The sequence below is a fragment of the Lissotriton vulgaris genome, chromosome 4_1 (genome assembly GCF_964263255.1).
Source record: "Lissotriton vulgaris chromosome 4_1, aLisVul1.2, whole genome shotgun sequence".
NCBI classification, from domain to species: domain Eukaryota; kingdom Metazoa; phylum Chordata; class Amphibia; order Caudata; family Salamandridae; genus Lissotriton; species Lissotriton vulgaris.
In genome coordinates, this window is record NC_141691.1 from 765,033,501 (window position 1) to 765,049,503 (window position 16,003).

A 16,003-nucleotide genomic window follows, 5' to 3' on the forward strand; every position below is an offset into this window, starting at 1 on the left:
AGTACACGACACGAGGCAAACCGTACCGTGGGAAGAATTCACGAACCAACTGTTTGGCAGTGGTCGGAGCAGTGTAATCTGGGACTGGATATGCTTCTGTCCAACGGGAAAGTGCACATACAACTATGAGGACATATTTGAATCCTCGACATCGTTCCATCTGGATATAATCCATCTGGAGGACTTCAAAAGGGTGATCGGGAGGATGAAATCCACCTTGCTCTACAGGAATGCTTTTGTCTGGGTTGAACTGACAACAGATCATGCAAGTACGCACTTTCTGTTTTGCTGCTGCTCGTAAATGTTTATTGTACCAGAGATTCTGTAAACTGTCTAACATGGCTTTTTCTCCTAAGTGTGCTGGACTGTGTGCGGTGTTAATCATGACTTGAACCATAGAGTCGGGGAGAAACCATGTGGCTTTTCCCTTCGTCATCCATCCCTGGTCTGTCTGGATCCCTCCTAGTTCAGTCCATTTCTTTATTTCGTCTGGAGTAGCATGTGTCTGTATGTCAATTACATCTAGTGCGGGATCCTTAACTGTCATGCAATGTGTCGGTGTCGGAACTATTGTCTTTGTCATATCAGCTGCATGTGTGTGAGTCAGAGCTGTGTGTTTCGCGGTTCGATCGGCCAGGTCGTTACCCTGGGAAATAATATCTGTAACTTTAGTATGTGCTTTGCACTTCATGATAGCTATGGCTGATGGCAAATGTATTGCTTCTAACAATGCTTGAATGAGGGGACCATGCTGGATCTTGGCTCCGTGAGAGGTTAAGAAACCTCTTTCTTGCCAGAGTACACCGAAGTCGTGTACGACTCCAAATGCATAACGTGAATCTGTGTATATGTTAACGTTCCTGTTCTTGGCTACTATACAGGCGCGAGTCAGAGCAATGAGCTCTGCAGCTTGAGCAGACAGTGTAACAATACGTCGTCTTTCTTTGACTTCAGTTTCAGTGGTCACTGCATATGCGGCCACTAATTCTCCTGTGCTTGTTCTCATACATGAACCATCCACGTAAAGTGTCAGGTCTGGGTTAGTCAGGGCAACATCTGTCAAGTCTCATCGGGGCTTTGTTACCGCATTAATGATCTCTATACAGTCATGTGGAGCTGGATCTGTTATGTTCGAGGGTAACAATGTGGCAGGATTGAGTATATTACAGCGTCTGATTTCTATGTGGGGCTGGAACAATGTCAATTCATAACCTGTCAGTCGTGCTATAGTCAAGTGTTGAGTCTGTGTTCTGTTTAAAAGAACTTCCACAGAGTGTGGAACTTGTACTGTCAATTGGTGTCCTAACACTATGGAATCACTTTGTCAGATTGCTAGGGCTGTCGCTGCAACTGATTTTAAGCACGCAGGCAAAGCCTGGGCTACTGGGTCTAATGTACTCGAAAAATAAGCACACGGCTTATGTGAACCTGCTTGGTCTTGTGTGAGGACAGATAATGCTGTGCCATCACGTTCTGTAACGAAAAGTGTAAAAGGTTTGCTGTAACATGGTGTTGCTAAAACTGGTGCTTGACATAATGCTTTCTTTAATTCATCAAAAGCCTGTGTGTGTTCCTGAGTCCAAGGGAGGACAGTCGAAGTCGCTGCCTCCTGTGTTGTTAACTGTATAAGTGGCTTGGCTAGAAATGCGTACTGGGGAATCCATTGTCTGCAGTAAGAGGTGAGGCCAATGAAGGCCCGCACTTCCTTTTGTGTCTTGGGTTGCGGTAAGTGTGCAATTAACTGAATGCGGTCAGGTGTTAGCTGTCTCCCCCTCTTGGACAGCAAGTGCCCAAGGTACATCACTTGCTGAACACAGAATTGTAGCTTTGAAGGGGACACCTTGTGTCCCTTGTCAGCCAGAAAATACAAAACTGTCAGTGATGCTTGCTCACATTCTGGTTCACTCCGAGCGGTGATCAACAGATCATCGACGTACTGGAGTAGGGCAGTGTTAACTGGCATGTGAATACTGTCAAGTTGTCTTTTCAAAGCTTGGCTGTAGATGCTGGGGCTTTCTGTGAATCCTTGAGGTGCGCATGCAAATTTGAAGCTACGGCCATTTAAACAGAATCCGAAAAGATATTGGCTTTCCGGATCAATGGGGACACTAAAGAAGGCGTTCTTGAGATCAATTACAGTAAAGAACGTCGCCTCTGAATCAATAGCAGTCAATAATGATGAGATGTCTGGGACCACAGGATACTGTGGTACGATGCATTTATTTAATTCTCGTAAATCAATCACCAACCGATAAACTGGAGGTGCATTCGGGTCAGTACGTTTAAGAATCGGGATGATAGGGGAATTACAGACATTTGAGTCGGTTTCTACAACCACTTCTTGTGCAATGAGCTCTTCAATGATTTCCAGTAAAGCCACTACAGCATCGGGTGGTAACTTGTATTGTCGGATTCGGGGTAATACAACTCCTGGCTTGAGTGTAACTCGGTATGGCGTAATGCGCATACAACCTACATCAGTTGGGCCTTGCGCCCACAAATGTTCTGGTACATTTTTCAATCTGTCATCAAAATCTCGTAATACATAGTGACCCTTAAAGTCACGCAAAAACAGTCTAACTCCTTCCGGAGAACAACATATCACTGCTCCTAGAGCTTTTAGTGTCTTGATACCCAGCAAGTTTTCTGGACATGATTTCGTGAGCAATAAGTCTGTAGTACGTGACAATGGACCAACTGCTAGGGGAACAGGTTTTGATACTTCATTAACAATAGGCTGTCCTGAAAATCCAAGGGAAACATTCTGTGAGCCTGAGAGGGGTGCCCCTGGAACCTCGTCGTGACTTATTGTTGTTCGACTTGCCCCTGTGTCAATCAAAAACTTTCTATCTTTTCCTAATACTTGACTGTGTACATAAGGACCCTCTTGATCTACAGGAACTTCAATGAGAGGCAAGCCAACCTCCCTCTCTAGGCTGTTTCATGAGTATCGCTGATAATCGGGGTAATCAGACTGTGCATACTGGTACATCTGCTGTGAAACTTGCTGTGTCGCGGCAATGGGCTGTGGATGTGGTACCGCTACTGTCTGTACTGTCTGTTGTGGAGCAGGCATAGGCTGTACGTTCTGTGGAATATGTTGCTGGCCCTGATGTTGGACCTGATCCTGTCTAGGCTGACGTGGTCTCTCTTTAGTTTTACCTGTTGCTATATTGTGTTTCAGAACTGTACATTCATTCACATAGTGACCTGGCTGTTTACAATAGTTGCATGTCCCTTTAACGGGAGCCGCCGTATTATTAGACTGTGTCATACCCCTTTTCTGACCGTCAGCTGGAACTGACTGAGCAACTAACATTTTCATTTTCGTATCTTTCATACGTCTCTGTTCGTGATCTTGTTCTTCCCTAATTCTATTCTGGTGGTACTGTAACATTTGTAACATTTGGGAAGGCGTATTTGCTTGCCATGATCTTTCGACTTTCAAAACACGGTTCTTAACTTGAGGCAGGGAATTCTCGACTAATTTTGATACAAAGAGGTGTGGGTATGACTCGCTACTTGTTTTCAGGCCACTGTTAATAATAAAACATTTCTCGAATCTAGAATAAAAATCACTAGTGTCTTCATCGTGTTTCTGCTTACAGGCTGAGATTGCGTCCCAGTCTTCCTTTTTAGTCGCTAACAGTCTAGGCAAAACCTGTACTAATAAACCTGGTAATGCTTTAGCTTTATCCCCAAGGCCTAACCCTGGGGTACGACCATTTTCTTACACTTCTAATGCAGTCCAATCAATCTTTTTGTCTCCCACCTCCCATTCTTTCTCCTTTAGTTTCTCGTAAATTCCTGCAGGCAACAGTACTTTTAACATTTTCATAATATCCGAATACGTGTAATCGCCCATGAGTAACATATCTTTAATTTCTCGGTGAAAACCTGCAGGGTCTTTATCATGACTGGGCACTATTTTCTTCATTTCCAATAATTCCATTTTAGTTATGGGTGTGTATACGAATACACGTTCTAGTGTGTTATCGTCTTTTCTGACCGGATGTACTTCCCGTAAGGGATTCTGTCTGTCGAAATAAAACATTTTTCTTTCTGGGGGTGGTGGAGCTGAAATAAACTGTGGTTTCAGGAAGGCACTATATATGTGTCGATGTTCTAGAATTTCTTTAATTAAATCAGTACCTAGGCCTCTCCATCTATTCGAGAGCAGTTCTATTAATATATCCGGTAAGGGACCTGGATCAGAATGTTGGCTTTTGAACAACGTAATGAGATGCTGAATCATGTATATACCAGCTAATTTCTGTTCATCAGGGGAGAGGTTCAAAAATGTCTGTGCTACTGTATCATCATTATATGTACTAGAATTGTCAGCCCATTGTACTGCGGACCGGGCTAGTTCTTGTTCATCCATGGAATTGAGTACATGGTACCCCATTCGATCTTGAAGTATTTTATCGGTAGCCTGAAACATATGTTCAGGAGAACTCGGATTTGATATAGCAGAGAGAAAAAGTCTTTTGCTTTCTGGACGTATTGTTTTCTTACGGGATCTTCCCTTACCTACATATGCTATCATGTCTCGAGTTGCTAATTGCGACGTTTCTGCTGTGGTCTCTGGTTGTTCTTCCTCCTCCGAGGTTTTCCCGTCATCTGACTCTAGTTGCTCTTCAGATACTCGGCGGGCATGTATTTCTATTATTTCTTTACGGATTTTTCTAACCATAGTATGTACACTGTTCTCCTTATCATGTTTACCATCCGCAATATTCTGGCTCCATCTATTCAGTCTATTCATCTCACTTTGTGGAAAACCTGCCTGATCTTGTTCTCTTATTAAACAATTAACCAAAAATCGCATTATTAAACCTTTGTTCTCAACTTTCTGACGTGACATGGCTTCAGCAACACACTCCGGTCCTTCTCCTGTTCTAATAAAATAATACAATTTGTCTAGATGTTCTGGCATTTCTGGTAGTAACATCAAATAATCTGTAACGCGTCTCAAACGTAGGGACGCTAACAACATGGGTCCTGTCGTACCAGGCACTGTGTCATATCTGCAGTCTGTAAGTTCTCTTCTAAGTTGTTCAGCCGGTGCACCTTTAGGTGTCCGAGCCTTTGCTAACTCTCTCATTGTCACTCAGTGTAACGGTGGGGGTGTTTGATAACCTCCTGTAGCACCTCCTGACGCGGAGGCTTGAGCATAACCTGGCTGTAGGGTCGGTACCTGCTGTAGCTGGGTTGGATCCTGGACCACGCCAGTCCCAAAAGGATTAGATGGATGCAGTTGTTGAATACCAGGGGGAACAACGGGAGCGGGTGCGGGTAGCGAACCTGGAGGGATCTGCTGTTGCGGACCTGGGGGCTGATGATCAGGGGGCGGGTTACCATCAGCAGGTGGTACACGGGCAGGTACATTGGCATATGCGGGAGCTACATCATCCAAGTAGGACGAAATAAAAATGTCTGCTGCGGTCTTGTGACGTAATTTAGTCGGAACCAATGGAGCGGGCAGATCTTTTGGTATTTCCGGAGTGGCCTTAGGTAAACCCTCGGCCAAAAGAGGATACATACCATTCACAAGAGTGTTTCGTTGTCGGTCTACTTGTTCTGCTTTAACTCGTATTCCTTCTTCAACTAGTTCGTTTTCTCGAGCATTATCTGAATCTTCTCTACGTTTTTCTGCTTTTCTGAATTCTTTCTCTGTACGTCTATGCGATTCTTTACGCCACAATTCTATGGCGTCTTTCTGAGATTGTCTGGCTTTCTTTTTCCATAGCGCTTCTTCTACTCTCATGATGCAATCTGCATCCCATATCCCTGTAACGGGCCATCTATATTTCTCGTCTAGGTTCTTCGTATAATCGACCCATAAATCTAGATATAATATGGCATCTAAGCCGTGTTTGTGATACATAAAATTTCCAGGAGTGTCCCTAGGTGGGACAGGAATCGCTTCCTCTAGTATCCCTTTCCTAGTTCCTAACTGTCTTAACTTTGAGAACAATGGCATCTTGATACTTTGGCACTTGACACTTACTCGAACTTGAACACAATTTTTACACAGAAACACAGTAATGTAGATCAAACAGTCACTCATACCACGACATTAATCACATAGAAACATTTTGAACACATATTGACTATACATGAATTCTATAACGAAAACAAAATCGAACCGTTGAAGACACGAATTACTTGATATACTGCTAAACAGTACAGATACACTGCTAAAACAGTGCAGACCGGGTCTGTGTACCCAAACCCATCTTGACCGGATACATAGTAATGCACCCGTCTAGATGCGTCCCCAGCAACGGTACTCACCGGGAAGCACGGAACGGAAGGCCTCGGAAACTCGTCTGGGCTGGACCGGACAGGACTCGACTCGACTCGTGACGTCACAGGTACTTCGGAACTGGTGGGCCTCTAGACACCTCGGACCTTGCTCTCTCGGCTGGGCTCTGGTCGGGATCCTCCGCACTCCTCACCGCCTCGTCTGGATGCTGATCGCAGTCTCCGTCACCTCCGTAGGCCTGAGGGAGATACAGGAAATCCTGCGGGTACGCGTAGTTGTCTGTCACGGCTGTGGCAGGGGGCAAAGCCTGCGACGCACCTACCGGCGCATGGGGTGGGGGAGGGGTCCCTGTTCGGGCGCCAAATTAATGTGGTAAATAAATATTTACCGTCGGAATTTCTATGCGGTAAAGTTCAATAAAATAACTCACTCGGAAATGAGAGGCAGAGTCCGTGGTATCTGAGTTATAAGGGTTTTATTCCATAAAATGGAATGGTTCGAACCATGGTATCATGTTCCTTTCACCGCTAAGGTTCAGGAAGGGATAGACAATACTTTATTAACAGAGTACAATATATATAGTCAATGCATATAGTGGTGATGGATACAGAAGGCGTAACAGCTGAGAGAAACGAGATAAGAACACATGTGCATAACAGAAGGCGTGCACGAGGGCGTACACAGAGGTGTGTGCTAGAAACGTCACATGAAAGTGTCACAAGTGGGTGGATACATAGTGGAATCTTGCAATGTCAGCAGAAATCTGTAGCAAAGATGCGCGCGCAGCGGCATGACGTGTGACTGACGTGAGGCTGGAGGGTGCAGGGGACTTGACATTTAGCACTAGAGGAAGAGACAGAAGTCTGGCATGTCAGATCGACTCGTTCCTAAATCATATCTGATATCTTGTGTTTGGGGAACTATATTATCTAGAAGGAAAGGTCTCTTGGGCAGAGGCTACTCTATACTGACTATTAATGCGTGCATATGTGACTACGTGTCTGCGTGTAATGCGAGGGGCCATGGGCCTACCATGGTAACGGGAGCAATGAATTACTTGCATGGAGACAGAAAGGCCGGGCCCTTTGCTCTGCAGCCGGGGGATTGTTTATCTATTCTGCTAGACTGGAATGTGTTTTCGAGGAGCTGAGCTCGGCTATACTGATAACTTGAAGGCAAAATACTGTCTTTGGCAGGCAAGCAGGCCGAGCCGGGCACCGCTCGCCCCGCAGGGAGTAGGACAGAGGTCAGGGATGTATCCCACGTTGCAGCTTTCAGGAGGCAGAGAGCAGAAAGGGCTCGATGGCAGAAATCAGGGCCTAGCTCTGCAGGGCGAGGAAAACGTGAAAGTGCACCATGAAAAGACGGTGGCAAGGCATACTTAGGAACTGAATTATCAATCCATTCATGGTGGATCTGAAAGAGGACATGTTAACGTTGGACGCAAATGTATTTGCGTCTTCATAGCTGGTCGAGGAGGGAAGTTACATGCACTTTAAGCACGTACATGGAGACGGTGGGGTACACGTTAGGGGACATTTCTTGACCATAAAAATTCAAATTACCTCAGCGGTGTGAAAACACCGCAAGACATCAGCGCCAGCCATATCAACTTTTTTTTGGTGGGGGGACAGAGGGGACTACAAAAGTGCCTCATAGGTACTTCTAAGCACAACGCTCCATCCCCTTCAAGGCCCCTGCCCCTCCTCACATGGTGAGATTGCTCTTCAAGTTGGCAGGTTTGCAGCTCCCATACAGTAATGGCTGCCATACAGTATTACAGTATTAAAGCTCAAGTTACCCCCAGGCAAACAGAGAAGCTGGCAGTCCAAGATTTACGGCTCAATAGTTTATTGACAGCTGTGACATGTTTCGGCATTAGCCTTCAATAGATATGTTTGTGTCCAATTTACCTCACAATACAAATAGGAACAAAATGGAGTACATAAGGACTACAGTTCCACTATATGTCAGAACTTCAAAGGCTTCCTTATCTTAGCACAATACTTCATTGCCGATTTTAGTTGCAATCTTACTTTTAAGTAACAAGCAATTTATAAAAAATGTATGAACAATAATTTAGGGGAAATCTTCTGGTTGTACAATTTGCTTTCATTTATTATTTTAATGAATATTATTCAACATGTTATTTGTTATAAATTGCTTGTTTCTTAAAAGTAAGGTTGCAACTAAAATCGACAATGATGTATTGTTCTAAGATGGTGGAGCTTTTAAAGCTCTGACATATAGTTCAGTTATAGTCCTTTTTTTAATGTTCACAGATTTTTCACTATTTGTATTGTGAGGTAATTGGGCACAAACATGACTGTTGAAGGCTAAGGCCGAAACTGTCACATCTATCAGTAAAGTATTGAGCAAAAAATCCTGGATTGCTTAAATATATGTCTCTTTTGGTAACTGTGTGGCTGTAGTTAGGTCAGAATTTTCACAAGGAGGGCATCTTTTGTTTCTTAACTTTGGTGCCATTTGACAAATCATTTTAAACTTTACAAAAATGAAGTTCATCAACCTTGGCTTCTTCATGGAACATTTTGCACCGATCCATTGAGCATCAAACAGGGGCTAAATGTGCCCACTTTACTCACTAATACAGAAAAATAAGCAGAACGGATTTGCACCAAATATTGCAAAAAGTTAGAACTTTACTCGGAAAGCTTGCTTTTTGTGTTAGTGTAAATCCTTTCAGCCGTTTCGAGGAATTAGCATTTAAAGAGGGGCTAGGGTTCAGCACAAGGAAGTTAACCCTGATAGAATAAGTTATGTATATCCAAATGGCTGGTACTACAGGAGTCCCTCAGGACTCCCAATGTACCAAAAAATAAACAAAATAGGGCAGTTTGATTGACTCCGGCAGCAAGCGCAGCACCTGGCTCAAGCTTGGACGGGGTTTTGGACTCTCCCTTTGAGAGGAGTGCAGGAGGGCGGGGCTTGGCGATGACAGTTTACAGCACGAGGACGGGAAGAAGAACCTGTCTGCAGAAGGGGTCGAACTAGGCTACGTCATTACCGGATCTGGGCCTAGTCATGCAATTGTCAAGAACATTCAGGCCTAATCAGCCTTAGAAGTTACTCTGCATGGTTCTAGTCACCAGGAGAAGAAAGTGAAAAGGAACAATATTACACAACACAGATATCACAAGTGCTATTGGTAATCTTGGATCAAGTATTGTTGGAAAATATGGGTGATAAAAGATATGGTCATAATAAGACAGAATGATATACAGGCCCCAAATACGCGAAATATACGCGACATAGAGAGAATGACGGTCAGTTTTTAGGTGTATACTGGCCCTCATGTTAAAAGGTGGTTTCTTTAAGAAAAGGACATTGTTTGTTGCAGACAAACCTTAGGAGTGTGAGATTACCTTTTTTCAATCTATGGTCCTGAAGAAGGTGGCGTGGCCACTGAAACGCGCGTTGACCAAGTTTGCTTCAGGGAAGTGGTCCATGAGAGACATTTCCATCATAAAGCAGTGTCTGTAGGCAACTACAAATACAGATCTCTCCAATACAACGTGATACTTCCCAGAGGGCTGAATCTCTAGTGATGTGTATTTATAGTATGATTGTGGCTAGAATGACTCTGGTTGTGAGGTACGGATGAACGAATAACAGGTTGCTGCTGGTCTATATATTTTGGTACTTTTAGTAAATTCAGTTGTAATAAGAAATGAACTCTGATTTTACTGTTTGTAGAGATGAGTATTGTTTGAATTTATGTATGTATTTCAGATTTTTTCTATTCAATATGTATACTAAAAGATAAAATAATGCAATGAAAATTGATAATATGAACATATTTGCATAAAGAAAACATGTTATAAATATGATAAAATACAGTAAAGAAAATATTGTTTGTCTTAAAGTTGGAAACATTGTTCTACATTGGTGGGTTACTGTCATTTTGAACCTGTTTAGGTCACAAAAAAGCAATGTAGGTCAGGTAAGAGGTCTTTGGTGTTACTACATTCCACTATATGTCAGAGCTTCAAAGGCTCCCTTATCTCAGAACAATTCATCATTGTCGATTTTAGACGCAATCTTACTTTTAAGTAACAAGCAATTTATAAAAAATGTATGAACAATCATTTTGGGGCAATCTTCTGGTTGTACAATTTGCTTTCATTTATTATTTTAATGAATATTATTGAACCTGTTATTTGTTATAAATTGCATGCTTCTTAGAAGTAAGGTTGCAACTAAAATTGACAATGATGTATTGTTCTAAGTTGGTGGAGCTTTTAAAGCTCCGACATATAGTTGAGTTATAGTTTTCTTTTTAATGTTCACAGTTTTTTCACTATTTGTATTGTGAGGTAATTGGGCACAAACATGTCTCTTGAAGGCCAAGGCCAAAACGCGTCACATCTATCAGTAAACTATTGAGTCACGAATCATGGATTGCCTGCTGAAATATATATGTCTTTTGGTAACTGTGTAGCTGTAGTTAGGTCAGAATTTTCACATGGGGAGCATCTTTTGTTTCTTAACTTTGGTGCCATTTGACAAATCATTTTAAACTTTACAAAAAATAAGTTCATCAACCTTGGCATCCTCATGGAAAATTTTGCCCCGCTCCATCGAGCATCCAACAGGGGCTAAATGTGCAATTTCCCACTTTACTCAATGATACAGAAAAATCAGCAGAACGGAATTGCACCAAATATTGCAAAAAGTTAGAACTTTACTCAAAAAGCGTGCTTTTTGTGTTAGTGTAAATTCTTTCAGCCTTTTTCGAGGAATTAGCATTTAAAGAGGGGCTAGGGTTCAGCATAAGGAAGTTAACCCTGATAGAATAAGTTATGGATATCTAAATGGCTGATACTACAGAAATCCCTCAGGACTCCCAATGTACCAAAAAATTAAAAAATAGGGCAGTTCGATTGCCTGAGGGAGATTTTCTACCTCTTGTTCATTTCTGTACTGCAGTACTGGTGCTGGTACCACAGTACCGAATGATCTGATTGCCCGCCTCAACACTGAAGAAAAAGTTGCAGCCAACATTGCAGGACTCATTCTCTGAGTCCTAAAATAAACAAATCAAAGGCCACATAAGGGGGCAGGATGGGCACACCCTGACCCCAGGGCCATGCTCGGAGAGGGGGGGGGGGCATCCCACAGGGACCCTCCCTTCAGTGAGATATAAAATATAAAAATTGGTTTTCCAGTACTGCAATACTAGTTCCCAGTACCGTGGTATCCAGAGCAGTTCACCCTTCGGTACAGGAGCACCAGTACCGTGGTACCAAAAAAAAGCTATTACAAGGGTCTGGTCAAGGCCCTGAGTCCAACTCCCATTGTGAAGGTTTGAGTCCATGCTCTGTGGAGTTTGGCCAGCCTTGATGAGTTGGGCTCGGGGCGAACCCATCGCTGCACATTGCTGAAGTCTTTGCGCAGTGAGAGTTTGGCACCCACCGTGGCTAGATCCTGCAGCCAACCCCCTACTGCACATGGCCAAGGGGCTTTCGCAGTGGGGGTTGACTGATCCACAGCAGATTGGGCACAGGGATTTAAAAAAAAAATTATCTTGACTTTAGGAGAATCTGACAGGAGTGGGTTGGGGTTTTTCAGACCTTGTAGAGTCCCTCCATAGTGGAGCTAGGGTATACGCTCACCTTTATACACTATTAAATGTACAACTATCATCATGTTTGTTCTTATGAAGAGTAAGATCTTCAACAATGCATCATTGGATTGCCTTGAAAGTCTTGTGAGAGAAAGATTTAAAAGCGTAAACTTAGCACACACATTAAATAAGTCAACAGAAGTAAATGGGCATATGAGGAACACTCAACTCACCTGTCATCCCAGTTTGAATAAGTGGATTACTAGCTGTGGAGAGAGGGGCCACTTGTCCGACCTCAAATACTTTACACATATCATTGTGGAGGAGTTCCACGCATGAAGAGAACTCAACCCATAGCCTTTCCAGCTCTTTACGATCCTCCTTGGCTAGTTGTTTGTTCTTGAGAGCTGCTGTCAGTTTGTTTCTGTTGCTGATAGCTACCTCTTGTGCCTTCTCCCGAGTTCGCCGTAGTTCATCTCGTAGTTTGCAGCTGTCGGAAGATCCTCCCACAGATGCCGCAAGGTGTCGGTAGCAAGCAACCACCTTCCCATATTGCACAGAGAGCACCATACAAACCAAAGACAAACACAAAAAACAAACTCTTAGACACAGTACATTTCAGTAAGATTACCATGTCATTATTAGGTTTACCTGCACAGTGCTTGCGCTATGCTTGTGAAATCATTTGTATTTAATAAATCTTAAGAGGGGCTCTTATCAGTTTCCACACACTAAATTATTGTGTCCATTCACATTTGTGTGGAATTGTTTTTGTTAACTTCGCCTGGCTGCATGCATTTACTATACTTCTACTAACGCTGTTCACACTGTTTAAGTGCCATTCATTTTCAAGATAAGATCTCTTCCCACGGAAAAGGCGGACAGCTGCTGGAATGCTTTCTTATTACTTAGTTGAGGAACCCAGCTACCTCTCACTGGTGTGCAGCCAAGGCAGTTGCTTTTTCCGCCTGCGTCCGCTTCATGTTCTCCATGATCCTCCGCATGTGTCCAAACTCCCGGGTGACATCGCTAGAGCCACTCTGACTAGGCAGTTGTTCTTGTCTCTGAGTCAGGACTCCAGCTATGTCAGCCATGTATTTTTGGAGTGCATGGAGCGGACTGTGGGGGTCCATAAGGGACTGTGAGTGGTCCCTGATGGGACTTAGACGCCGACCTATGGCATCTAGTTTGGCTGCCATGAGGTCGAACCCCACCCACACTTGTTCAGCCAGCTTCTCCTGGCACCCCAACACACGGCGTTGGAAGGCCATGTGTTGTTCGTGGGGGTCGTGAGAGGCAGCCGTAGTGGTGGCCGCTGCCTGTTGTGTGTTCTGTGCAGAGGGTGGGGTCTCCTAGTTGCAGCTGGGCTGCTCAGCTCCTGGAGGTGGGTTGATGTGGCTGTCAATGAACTCTTGGAGGGCGTCGGCGTGGAAGGTGTGGTGGTCCTCTTCGACATCAGAGAAGAGAGGTTCGGCCTGCTCTGCAGGAGGTGTTGGTTTTCCCTCTGCAATGTGAAGGGGAGATGCAGTTGTATGTTTACATGCAGACTGCATGACATGTTTGGGAGGAGCTGCCTATTTGATGCCGGACAGTGGACATTTCAATAACATCACAAATGTGTGTTTGTACTTGTACACTGTCAACTCACGTTTCCCTGCAATGCCAAATGTGATTGGCCAGTTTCTACACACAAGCAGCACCAATTGTTTCTTCAGTTCTGTTGTGGACATGTTGCGGTTTGTACCACATTGTTGTTAATATTGATATGCTCAGCATGTTATGTTTGTGCTGCATTTTGGGCGAGTCGCCCCTGCAGCTCTGATTTTGCTGCCCCTTATGCCTTTCATGTGGTGTGCCTTTGACTTCTGTGCTTATACAGTGCTGAAATGTTGCATACTTTGGTACATTGGTCTCTTGGTGGGAGTTAGGGGTCTGGGGCATGGTTTGTCCACAGATGTGCTATACTTAATTGTGCATGTGTGCCATTGTGCCCATATCCCCCGTCCCGCCAGTCCCTGGTCGTTACTCCCCCTGGTGCTGTTGTGTCAGGTCATGTTGAGCAGTGTCCGGTCCCCCAACTTCTGCCACCGTCTACACTGATGACTGTAGACACCATGTCCTTCATCTCATCCAGCTCCTCCTGTGGCGCTGGACTCCCACCTCCAGTCTGTATTGCTGCCTTCTGGTTGTCTACTACATGCAAGCACGGCATCAGGGTATATGATGCTGCACTGTCTACCAGTGTTTGTTATAAACAATACTCCATATAATTGCCGGTGACTTTATCTCGGACATTTGACGTGTTATTGGGAACATATCACATGTTATCGCCGTGTTGTAAATAGGACATTAACACAGCGGTATTTTCCCGCTTTAGACGGCGATATGAAACATTGCGATAACCGATTTTAGTGATGATTATCACACGTTCTTGAGAATATCCCCCATAGAATCAATTTGATTCTGGGTCCTCTGTGCTGTTTAAAAGACTAGCATTAGTATTCTTACACACATACGCAAACATACTAGCATTTCTATAGAGCTTAAATAGACCTGCATATTGTGTGTAGACCCAGAGCCTGAGAAATTGAGAAACTTTAAAATCTTTGATTGTGTTTTAACGTGTGAACTCACACTGCATTGGGACTATATTTGTTTCTTCCTATTGTTTGTGGGGAGGTCCGTCAGCTGCGAGGTTACAGCTGTGTCGGTTTATGAATACAACTGCTCCTATCCAGGACACTATTTGAAAACAAAAGGCATTAGATTGTGCATCAAGTAAGGCATTATGTGGCAGGCCCCGCTGGAAAGGAAAATAAGAGACCTTTACAGTTTCTCACAATGGAGCACACACTGAATTGAGCTGGAACTGCTGAACCTGTCTCAGAGTCAGCACGCAGTATTGAGAGACAAGTGAGATGATTCGCTGGAGCTGGATCAGAACCAGGTTCTGGATACAGAATAGCTTCTCTATTCCAGCACTTGTGCTACAAATCATGAGTATAAAGTACAGATCCAAGAGAAGCTGAGGGTCTGATTTACAAAGGTAGACTTACACATTTCTGTAAGTTTTCTCTTTTTCAGTATTCACAAACTAAGGTTTTCCGCCCCAGTCGTAAATCTACTATTAAATCATAGTTTGAGAATACCGAAAAAGTGTAAACTTACACCACTGTGTAAGTTTACCTTTGTGAATCAGGCCCAGAGACTGAAGTAAGGTGTGTTTCAGCCCGAAAAATGTCAGGTCCTGAAGCACAGTTAATCAAAGTTTCCATGACTGTTTTGATGTAAGTGTGTGTTTGTGTGTGCATGTGTGTGTGTCAAAGTTTCCATGCCTGTTTTGATGTAAATGTGTGTGCGTGTTTGAGGTACTTTTGTACTTTTTGTTTGGAGGGGTGCTAGGTAGAAGCACTGCTGCTACTTTTGTTACAGGGGACCGATATTGAAGCACTGCTGCAAAACCGGCCCCCAGTAACAAAAGCGTCCCCAACCACTCATAAACCAGCCCCCACCCTTCCAGCCCACCGGAAAAACACTTGGTGTGTGCTATGGCCAGTCTGGCCCTGTAAGCCACCCCAACAGCAGGCCATACAGCCCTAAGACCGGGTGCATTTTATTACATGTGAGGACATATCTGCAAGAGCAGATATGCCCCAGTGCTGGCCAGTTCGATTGATAGATAGTACAAGTGAACAGGGAAGCCATCTTAAGTATATGTATTGGACACTGGTCATTAGGAGTTCCCCAACTACATGATGGCTTCATTGAAACCAATGGTGTTTAGTATCAAACACCTTCTCTTAATAAATCTGTACTGATGACAGTGGTGGATTTATTAAACATGCACCCAGAGGGCACCTTAGAGGTGCCCCCAGAAACCCTACCAGCTTCTTAGTGTGCTGGGTGACTGGTATTGTCCAGCCAACTATCACAGACATGTTTCTGACCACTTGCAGGTGAGAGCCCATGCTCTCTAAGGCTATAAACAATGCCTGCTCCGGAGGAAGGTGTTCACACCTCCTCGAACAGCTTGGCTAGTAAATCTGCATACCAAGGCCTGGGACTTAAAAGCCCCTGCTTCCTTTAATATACCACCCCGGCTTCTGCCTGACCTGGGATATGCCACCCCTGGCCCTGATGCCCAT

General features: G+C 44.0%; 1 protein-coding gene across 1 annotated transcript in view; it reads right to left on the reverse strand.

The window, feature by feature from the left end:
- LOC147722562 (regulator of G protein signaling 9-binding protein B-like) overlaps positions 1–16,003 on the reverse strand; it is a 131,393-nt gene that overhangs the window by 108,115 nt on the left and 7,275 nt on the right. Inside the window, exon 2 of the mRNA XM_086965099.1 lies at positions 12,092–12,401. Within this exon, the coding sequence (XP_086821225.1) occupies positions 12,092–12,401 (310 nt within the window). The remainder of the gene's footprint in view (positions 1–12,091; positions 12,402–16,003) is intronic.